The sequence below is a fragment of the Arachis hypogaea genome, chromosome 18 (genome assembly GCF_003086295.3).
Source record: "Arachis hypogaea cultivar Tifrunner chromosome 18, arahy.Tifrunner.gnm2.J5K5, whole genome shotgun sequence".
Lineage (NCBI taxonomy): Eukaryota > Viridiplantae > Streptophyta > Magnoliopsida > Fabales > Fabaceae > Arachis > Arachis hypogaea.
The window spans coordinates 25898602-25910217 of record NC_092053.1 but is presented as its reverse complement, the minus strand read 5'-3'; the positions used below and the strand labels follow the sequence as shown (position 1 = coordinate 25910217).

At 31.6% G+C, this 11616-nt stretch overlaps 1 protein-coding gene across 1 annotated transcript; it reads right to left on the bottom strand.

Annotated features, from left to right (window-relative positions):
• Positions 1 to 375: 375 nt before the first annotated feature.
• Positions 376 to 4814, bottom strand: LOC112769057 (phytosulfokine receptor 2). The gene has a single exon (XM_025813452.3). The coding sequence runs from the start codon at positions 3648 to 3650 to the stop codon at positions 504 to 506; it is 3147 nt and encodes a 1048-aa protein (XP_025669237.1). The 5' UTR covers positions 3651 to 4814; the 3' UTR covers positions 376 to 503.
• Positions 4815 to 11616: the final 6802 nt, after the last annotated feature.

The following is an 11616-nucleotide window of genomic DNA, read 5'->3' as shown; positions in this document are numbered from 1 at the left end:
TGATAATAGTTGCTCTTGTTTGTCCAATATTCAACTTTCCAACTTTTTTTATGGAGGAAGACGAAGTGAAGTTCGTCGGAGGATGCTGCGAACTCTATAAAAATATACACGGGGTACGGGAAACCTTACAAAATTAGTGAGATTCGCCGGAGATGCAGCGAACTCAACCTAAATGAAAAAAAAAAAAAAAAAAAAAAAAAAAAAAAAAAAAAACAAACAAACAAACAAACGTATTTCAGGAATTAAAGTCTAATTAATTTTTTGGGAGAAATAATTTTTTTTTTTAATTTTAGAATAGAAAAAAAAAATCCTATATCAAGTATAATGAACTAAATGGCTTCAAAAGAAAAAAAAAAAACCAAGGTAGTAGCTGTATTAAGAAACACTGCACCTTTCATATTACAACAAACTTGCTTTACAAAATGTATTGTCAATGATGATATTTTGATAACAACCAAAACCCAGATAACTAAAGGCATTACTTCAAGAACTATATATAAAGATCACTGTTGAGGGACATCAAATCTTACACTATCAAGCCATGAAACAACTACTTCAATGCTAGGTCTCATCCTAGGATCTTGGTCTAGACATTTACATGCAATAGCAAGAACCTCCAAGAGCTGTTTCTCATGATCCTTGTGCCAAATTGCTGGATCAAAGATCTCTTGCTCCTTGTTCTCATATTTCATCTGAAACACCCAAGACACCAAGTTCCTGCAATTCTTCCCCTTGATGACTTCCACAGGCCTTCTACCCGTAAGAAGCTCGAGAAGAACCACGCCGAAGCTATAAACATCGCCCCGGAAGGTTGCCGTCAGTGTCTGACTATATTCTGGAGGAATGTACCCTAATGTCCCTACTAAATCTGTTGTGACATGAGTATCATAAGGTTGAAGTAGCCTTGAGAGACCGAAATCAGCCAAATGAGCTTCGAACTTGTCATCCAACAGTATGTTGCTGGATTTAACGTCACGGTGCACTATGTATGGTTCGCACCCCTTGTGCAAGTAAGCTAATCCGCGAGCTGCACCTTGCGCAATCTTGAGCCTCACGTCCCATTTTAGAGTCGAATTCCCATCCACACTCTCATGCAGCCAGTAATCCAAGCTTCCATTCTCTAAGTAAGAGTAAATTAGCAGCCTGTCATTGCCATGCTTACAATAACCTTTAAGAGAAACAAGGTTCTTGTGCTGAGCTCTTGAAAGGGCCTCTACTTCGGCTTGGAATTCTCGTTCCATCTGACCACAGTCCCCGGAGAGTCTCTTGATGGCGGCTTTTGTGCCATTTGGAAGATATGCCTTGTAAACAAGGCCAAACCCACCACAACCAACAATATTTGCTTGATTGAAATTGTTTGTGGATTTTAACAAATCCGCAACAGTTAGATCCTTGCAATCCGAATGAAACAGAACCAATTTCGAGGCAACAAGTGCTTCGGATAACCTGTGTGGCCTATTGCTGAGTTCCTCATCATAATTATCAACTGGCTTATCTTCCCTCTTTGACATCTTGAGCAGAATAATTGCAAGAAGCAGTGCAAGCCCTATCCCTATGCCGATCGTTAAGCCAAGTACATTAGCTCGTTTTCTCGAAGAACCAGAAGACGAACTGGGCTTTAAACTTGGGACGTTTTTGCAAGGTAAATCAATGGCTCCACAAAGCCCCAAGTTGCCCTCAAAGCTTGAACTAGGGAAGCTATAAAATTGCACTCCATCTGGAATTTTTCCTTGCAATCGATTATATGCCACACTGAACTTCGACAAGAATGTGAGGTTGTTAAATGATTCAGGGATTGATCCAACAAGGTCGTTGTAGGATAAATCCAACATTTCCAAGTTCTCCATCTCTGAGATAGTGCTAGGAATGGTACCAGAAATGTTATTCCTGCTCAAATCTAAGACATGAAGATCTTTCAAGTGACCGATTTCAGGCCATATACTTCCACTCAACATGTTATTGCTCAACAAAATTGATGGAGGGAAACTCGAGGCCTGGTTATATTGTAGTCCACTAGCACTCTTATTTCTCTTCACAAAGAGTGGAATGCCGGAGGATACCGTGAGATTCGGCCGGGTACAATTCGTCGACATGAGGCCCCTCAACTCTGTCAAGCTTTTCGGAATTCCTCCGGTCAGAGAATTGTTCGACAAATCCAAGTAGAACAAACTGTCCATGTGACCAATCCAAGAGGGAATACTACCATTCAAATTGTTCCAAGACAAATCAAGGACTCCCAATTTCCTGCAATTTGATATCCATGGAGGAATTTGGCCTTTAAGACCACAATTTCCGAATGCCAAAATCAAAAGGCTCTCGAATCCTAAAGTTACATTTTGCGGGATTTCCTCACCATGGAAATTCTTTGTGAAGATAAGAGTGGTGAGGTTTTTACACTGCTTCAGAACAGATAGAGCCCCGGATAAGTCAACTAAGCTGTTATTTGAGATAGACACAAAAGAAAGCATAGTGAGATTGGCATAACTTTCGGGAATTCGACCAGTTAGCCCATTCCTAGCAAGGCTTAAGACTTTCAATTCACGGCAATTGGACAACGAGTTCGGAAGGGATCCATTGAAGTGATTAGTAGCAAGATCAAGTGTGCTAAGATTAGACAAGCCAGTGAAATCAAGATCAATTTGACCAGACAAAGAGTTGTTCTTAAGATCAAGCACCTTAAGCTTTGAGCAAAAAGCCAACGTAGAAGGCAATGGTCCAGTAAATGAATTGGCATGTGCGACCAATTGTTCTAGGTTCAAGAGGCTCCGAAACACATTCGGGAGCTCCCCGGAAAACCGGTTCCCCGAAACAACAAGAGCTGTTAGGCTAGAGAGCTTACTTAATTCCCTGCTTAACTGGCCAGAGAGATTGTTGGCTGAGACTGAGAATTGCTCCAATGCTGAAAATGAATACAATGAATCTGGAAGAGTGCCAGTGAATGAATTTGAATCCAAATGCAACTGTTGAAGAGATTTCGCGCAATTGTCCAAGCCTTCAAGACCACCAACAAGATGATTTGCAGATAAATCAAGGGTTTGAAGACCCTTTGAGGAACTGCAAATTCTGGAATTGAACCTGCCATTGAATGAATTGTTACTCATGTTGAGAGCAAGGAGCTGAGGAAACTCACCAAGCTTGAGCATGTCCTCATCAAATGAATTGCTGGAAATGTTCAACACTTGAATGGATTGCAAACCGGAAATCGCTGCTGAAACCGGTCCTGAAAGCATGTTATGGCTCAAATCAAGGATCCTCAGGAGCTTCAAATTGGAGAATTCCACAGGCAATCGACCTCCAAGATGGTTGAACGACAGATTCAGAAAAATTAGCTGATCTAGCTTTGATAAAGATGCTGGAATTGTACCATTGAGACCAATTCCAGGGAGGTTCAACTTAGTAACTCTGCTAGATGCTGCTCCACCACCACCACCAGCAGTTACATTACCACAAATAACACCATACCACTGGCAGCAAGAAACATCATTAGACCATGATGTCATGAAATTGTTCTTTGTAAGGTTGCCTGCAAATTCCTTCAGTGCTGATGAATCAAGAGGGTCACAAGATGATGATATGGCCTGCCATAGCAAGCAAGCCAACATACACCACTGCAGAATTATTGTCACTGACAAACATCTGAGAATCACCATTGCTGAAAACAATAACTTGATATGTGTATGCTAAAAAAAAAAATCAAAGGCTAAGCCTCCATACACATAGTGGTAGCTACTATCACTGGGAAAGTGAAGAAGGAACCTTTAATCACAGCTTCAAACAAAATTCACAATCCCCTCAAATTGAAGCAGCAAGCAGCTTGAAAAGGAAAGCACCAAACACCAACTTCCAAGTAAAATATTCAGATCACCAATCCCAACCAGAAATAACACCAAATCCCAAGAACAAAGAGATCTAAGACAGTAAAGATTGAAGGAGAAAACCCCAAAACCCCTCCTTACACAACCTGAGAGGAAAATTTTAAAAACAGCACCTCCTCTTGGAGAAAGAGATAGGGGATGCTCAAATGAAGAAACTTATATCCCAAATCCCCAAAACCCCAAAGAAAATAGAATAGGGACCATATGGCAACAGCTTGTGAATGAAGCAATCAATAGTGCCCATTGAAAAAAATAAAGTGAAGACAACAATCAATACTAACAACAACAACAAAGGAGTATAGTTAGCCGGTGAGGTTGAGATCCCATTCAGTCCCCACTTGAAAAAAAAAAAAAAAAAAACAGAAATTTAAGATCTTTGACCCAAAAATCAAAATCCCATGACTCAATATTTCTCAGAAACTCAACTCAACAATGACCTCTTCAAACACTAACACAAACCCCAGATAGCCCTTTCTCATAAAAAATGAAACCTTTGGTTACTTCTTGTGGCAGAAACCAGAAAAGGTTTGAAATTTAAGCCCAGAGAGTTTGAATAAGAAGAATAAAGAAAAGGGTAGAAAACAAAGAACAGTGGACTCTGAACCTAACCTCAGCAAACTTTCGTCAAACACCTCTGCTTCAGTTTCCAAACCAAAAACGTCATTTCTATATTCTCTCTCCTAAGATTGTGTTTTTGTTTTTTTAATTTTTAATTTTCTTTTTCTTTTTCTTTTTCAAAGGGGGTTATAGCTGTGTCTCTGAAATTCAACCCAAAACAGTGATAGATGATAGAATCTAGAGAGGAAGACAAAGATAGCAGAAACTTCAAATCAAGGAACAGTGGGTTTGGAAGAGAGATGGGAACGGGAGCACAAGTCTCGCATAGTGCAAGACAGAAAAGGAAAGTTCTTAATCTTTCGTGGGAATCTATAAACCTATAGTATTAAAAATTTCTTTGCACTTATAAACAATTATATAATTAATATTTTTAAAATGGTGGGTGCCTAAATATTTGTATATAATTAATATTTTTAAAATGGTGGGTGCGTAAATATTTGTATTGTTATTAGGGGTGTTTACGCTGCGATTTGGATCGGTTTCGAGTTAAAATTTTATTCGATTCGAACACTAATTTTATTTGCGGTACGATTTGGTTTAAATAATTTTTAAAAGAAAATCGAATTCGATCCAATCCAATCTGATTCAATTTCAAGCGGTTTGGATTGGATTATATTTACGATTTTATAAATTAAAAAAAAAAAAATATATATATATATATATATAACAACTCTTAACATTAAATTTTAAATAACTAAACTAACAATGATAGTCACAAAAAAAAAATCAACACTGATATAATAAGTTTAATAATATCTTAAAAATCCAATGATAACATAATAATAGAAATAAAAGTATAGATTAGTTAAAATAAATAAATAAATCACATTTTGAACATAGAATATTTATTAAATAATGATAATACAAGAATAATATAAAAATATCTAATAAATTGAACATGTTATCAGTATAATTTTAAATATAATAATATTATAGTACATTGTGCATTTTGGATTGGATTGAATTGAATCGGTTATAAAAGTAGATTCGAAATTCAATATAATCAAGTGATTTGCAAAAAATAGAATCTAATCAAATCCAAATTAGTGAGTTTAAAAAGAAAAAAACAAATTTTTCTTATCTTAATACTAATATTATCGAAATGTTAGAAGTTGACAAAAATAATTTTTAAGAGTCCAACTACACATTCAAGCATTTTTGTATTCAAGTTAAATCAAGCAAGCTCAAACTCAACAAAAATTACTTTCTTATCTTCTTTGTCTTCCTCCTTCTTCTTCTTCGCGTGTTTTCTCTCAATTATCATTCTTTTATTGTTGCTGTTGTTGCTACGTTTGTTCTTTTCCTCCTTTTAATTGAGGTTCATTTGGATCCAAAAATGAACTGAATTTGGTTTAAATTTGGTGAATACTTAACAGTAGTATCAAGTGAACTTAACTCAATTTACAAATGAACCGAATTCGATTCAGATTTGAACAAAAAGTGATAAATATTCAATTAGCAAGAAAAGTACATTTCAATTTATTTTTGCATGCAAATGAATCAATTAAATTAAGAGATGAACCAAATTTTTTAAGGAATAACATATTTGGTGAATACTTTAAAGTAATATCAAGTGAACCTAACTCAATTCATAAATAAACCGAATTCGATTTAGATTTAAACAAAAAGTAATAAACATTCAATCAGCAAAAAAAACATATTTCAATTCATTTTTGCATCTAGACAGACTTTTATACTATTTTTCATTTACACTATTGACTAACGCTTCAATCAATTATTATCATTGGAAAAAAATTTTGTTTGAATATTTGAAGTCCAGAAATTGACTATAATTACTTTCAATTTGAAAAAATTATGTAATTTTAATGTTATTAATTTACTTGAATAATAATATGAACTGAAATTATTTAATGATGGTATAAGAGAAAATCAGAACTAACAAAGATATTAGCAAAATGTTGGTGTTATTGGTGATGACGATAATGTAAAAAAAAAAATGCAACATTGAGAAAGAGAGGAGGAGGAGGAGGGGAAGAAGAAGAAGAAGAAAGAGGAGGAGAAGGATAAGGAAACGGAGAAAAAGCACGTGATTTAAAAAGCTATTATAACAATTTTATTAGACTTGATTAAGTATTTTGCTTGAATGTAGAGCTTTATTCTTTTAAATATAAAAAAAATATTTGACCAAGTTTGACTTATAAATGAAAAAAAAAGTTAAAGCTATCTTCACAATTATTTCTTAAAATTTAACTACGTAGACAATTTTTTTTTATTTTCTCATAGTTCCTAATTATTATTTGATTTATGATGATCAAATTAATTAGTATTTTTTTTAATTTGTCTATATGATTAGAGTTTAATCCTAAATTAGGGTATAATAAAGTTTGAACTAGGATCATACATATTAATATTTTGAAACAAAATACAATTATTGTACAATAAAATATTTTTTAATTTTAACTTTATTTTATATTTTTGAAATGCATATTATAAAAATAGGTTAATGCTATTTAATAAAATAATAATAAGTTTTGTCTCAGCTAGAATATATAAAAATTATATTACTAAATTAGTATTATTATAAAAGAACACCGGAGGATTGGATTTGAATCACATACTTAAATTAATATATTTGGCCATATCTATTGATAAATTGCATAAATAAATTATTATTATTTTTAGGTTTAATTACTCTATGGTTTCATAATTTTATTAAATTTTTAATTAAGTTTTTATATTTTTTTAATTAGATTTTTACATTATTTTTTATTTTGTAATTACATCCTTTTCATGTTAAAGATGTTAAAATTAACATAATATTTTTACTAAAATACATGCGGTTAAAAATTTAATTAAGTTTTTAATTATAAATACATTTAATTTGCGAAGAAATATTCAATTAATTCTAATTTTTTTACACTAGAAAGGACTTAATTACAAAATTAAAGTAATGTAAGGATCTAATTGAAAAGAAAAAAAGTATAGGGACCTAATTAAAAATTTAGTGAAATCATAGGGACCAACAGAGTAATTAAATCTTTTTTTTTTAAGAAGATGCCAGGTAAGTGAAGAAAGATTATTTTGGTACCTATCTACAAGAATAAAGGGGATATACAAAGTTGCGAAAACTATAAAAGGATCAAGCTCATGAACCATATCATGAAGGTATGGGAAAAGGTGATAGAACAAAGGTTGAGACAAGAGACACAAATAATAGAGTACCAATTTGGTTTTATGCCAGGCAGATCTACCACTGAAGCGATATACCTATTAAGAAGAATGATGGAGACGTATCATATCAATAAAAAGGATCTACATATGATGTTTATTGACTTGGAAAAGGCGTACAATATGGTGCCAATGGAGGTCTTATGGAAGATTTTAGAAAAGAAGAGAGTAATGATCGCATATATTCGTGCAATTAAAAACATGTATGATGGAGTTACAACTAGTGTGAAGACTCAAGGTGGTGTGACAGAGGAATTGTCTATTGGTATAGGATTACACCAGGGATCATCCTTAAGTCCATACCTTTTCACATTAGTCTTGGAAGTACTCACAGAGCATATCCAAGAGCTTGTACCATGGTGCATGCTTTTGCTAATGATATCGTCCTTATAGGAGAGTCAAAAAAAAGACCTAAACAAGAAATTGGAGTTATGGAGAGAAGCTCTAGAAGTGTATAGTCTGCGCCTAAGTCATAACAATACGGAATATATGGAATGTAAGTTCGGCCTGCGAAGAAAAAATCCTAATATAGAGGTCAAAATTAGAGATAACATCCTATGAAAAGTTAAGAGTTTTAAGTATCTTTGGTGCATCATACAAGATAATGGAAAGATTAAACAGATGTAAATCATAGGATCCAAGTAGGTTGGTTAAAATGGCGGAGTGCGTCTGGTTTTATATGTGACAAAAGGTACTTTTAAAACTTAAAGGTAAATCCTATCGCATTGCTATCAGACCGGCTATGCTAGCTTTGTGGTAGAGAGTGTTTACGACTAAAGGGGAGCATGAACATAAGTTAAGTGTGGCAGAGATGAAGATGTTGAGATGGATGAGTGGTCATACGCGATTGGATAGAATAAGAAATGAAGATATAAGAGAGAATTGAAGTAGCATCTATTGTGGAAAAGATGGTAGAATCGCGTCTCAGGTGGTTCGGACATGTGAGAAGAAGACCGACAGAACACCCAATCAGGAGGGTGGATGAGATGGAAGACGGACAATGGGTGAAAGGCAGAGGAAGACCTAAGAAGACCATCCATGAAGTGGTCAAACAAGATCTACATGTAAACGATCTTTCTATTAACATGATACATGATAGAACTCAATGGCATTGTTTGATTCATATAGCCGACCCCACTTAATGAGACAAGACTTTGTTGTTATATTTTAATTTTATATTTATTCTATATAAATCGTTATAAAAAGTAGATATTTCAAAAGAACTGTTACAGGATATAGAGATTTATGTGAAAATTGATTATCATTATAATCTGCTATAGGATAAGAGTGTTTGCGGATCAAATATGGTCAAAAATTTAATTTGATCGGTACAAAACTCGTTAAATTTAAACGGATCCAATATATGCACTTTTTTATATAGTCAAATATGATCTTATCCACATATTAAAAAGTATTAAAATAGTTTATTTCTATAAATAGAAATCAATAAAATCTCTTTTATTATTCTAATAAAAATCTCTTTTTTAAATATGTTTACTCTTAAAATATTATTAAATTAATTTTTTTAAATAATAAAAAAAAGTATAATATATAAATAATAAATATTAATTAAAATAAAAAATACAATATATATTATTTATTTGTTTATTATTTGATGCAGATTTGCAGATATAAATGTGATATTTATGACCTAATTCGATTATAGTGCTTATCAGATTGAATCATTTTACAAATTAAATATTAAATTATATATATAAATTATAGATTAGATACGAATATGATTCGATTCATGAACACTCTTATTATAGAGTGCAAAAATTGACTATTATTATAAATTCTTACAAAGCGTAAAGATTTAATATCTATATATTATTTTATGATTTTTTTAAAATAAATATACTAATAAATAGTTTATAGGAGGTGCCATAAAGGATTGGATTTGAAAATGAGGTTACTTGTGTACAAAATTAGTGTATTGGAAATAGTCTCACTTGCTCTCTTAGAAACACATGGCATTTTTTTTCCCTTCCGATGATGAATTTTCATATTATTAATTATTAATTATGATAGTACTACTTGAATATCTATAAACAGATGTCTCATCCACACTTAACAAATTAATTTTTTTTTAAAATAATGCTAAAAGAAGAGTAAATTAGTAAAATAAAAAATAAATATTTTAATCACAGTTAAATTTATCATTTTTATTATTAATGAGTTTTATTATTTTAATTCAAAAAATTATTAAAATGTTTTTTTTTTTCACTTTAGAAATATTTTAACTTTAGACGGGTCCCAATTATAAAATTTAATATAATATAAAAAAAAAGTTGTTAATGTTAATTAATATAAGCATAGCTTCAGTAAATTGTCAACGGCAGGACACCTAATGTAGGTGTATTCTATCTATCTTTAGAATGGGTAAATTGGTAAATTACTGAAACTTGACATAACTAATATGAAATGTGGTTAGTTGAGGGGGTTGGACGTTTAGACTTTAGATTAAGACAAGTTGAAGGAGTGGGTGTGCGGTAAAACGAGGAGCAGAAAAAAGCAAATAACTCCTCCTTTGTTTTCTTCCTTAATAAATCTTCAATCTTCAATCTTCAATCTCCTTCTATGCACGTGGACATACCACAATAGTCAATACATTTTTGTCATATATGACCTTGCATTGCATGTTGCAACATCTACTAAATTTCTATTCAAAGTTTCAAACCAATGAAAATAATTAAAAAAAACAACCAAAAAGGAATACTAAGTAAAGAAAATGATCAAATATGGGTATGATTCAACCTTGTTTGCGATTGATGGCAATCTAACACCCCCACTAATACTATATAATTATATGTTTCTTGACCTGTTTCCCCTTGGTCAATTTCTTATGATTCAACTCAAATTGCTTCAATCAGAGGGAGATGTATAAATTATAATGACGTATAACCATAAATTAGAAAAAAGTGTAACAAATGTTTGACTAACTCCATCGCCATTAATAATAATATTGCATTGCATCCGGTTGATATTACCTATCTGAAGACCTTTGTTCCCGGTTTATCAAATTTAAAAAATGCAATGGAATCAAGAAACCGTCATATTTTTGTGTTGGAATATATTCCTTAAGGTTGAAAAAAATTGGATTCTAATTTTAACACCTACTTTAGTTTTAAATTTTTTAAAAATTTAATTGTTAGGATATATTTAATATAAACTGAAAATTTTTAGAATAAAATTAATAAATATATTTTTAAATTTTTTAGAATATTTTAGTTTAACAAAATGTATGCTAATGAGTTATAGCTCAAATGACATAGTTTTTGCATATTCACCTAAAAGGCTGCGGATTCAAGTTTCTCTATCTTTAATAAAAAAAAATAACAAAACGTATAGTTTATCTTTTCTTAGAGTTTAATTTTAAATTTTTGATACATTAACATTGTAAAATATATAGTTATATAATACATTTGTTTTTTTAATAATTATTTATATAATTAATAAAAATAATAATTAATTTTTATGTATAATATTAAATAATTAGATGCAGATATAAAGCTACAAGTGCATGAAGATTAATTTTTTTTTTAATTGAGAAAGTATGAATATTTTGACATTGATTTATTAGTGCGTAGCGAGTGGAATTGACGCACTTGAGAGAGAGTTGAGAAATGGGAGCCTGTAGGCGAACGTCACGGAGAGTGAGTGCCCCAATGGCATTCGTATTTCAAGCTTTTTCTATACTTTTAGCTGCAAATAGAATTTATTAAATTAAAATAATAAATAATAAAATTATATGTGCTACTAGTGTAAGTATGCTTACTAATCCATTTTTTAACTATTAAATGTATATAAATGCAATGTGAAATTAATTAATATCATACCCTCTAATCTAAATTTTTAATAATTTAGTTGATAAATTTTAATTTTAAATATATATAGTTAAAAAATATTTTTTGCTACTAAAATGACTTGAATT

Bases quoted from the DNA above. Each gene is read 5' to 3' on its own strand.
- LOC112769057 (XM_025813452.3), bottom strand. From the start codon at position 3,650: ATGGTGATTCTCAGATGTTTGTCAGTGACAATAATTCTGCAGTGGTGT.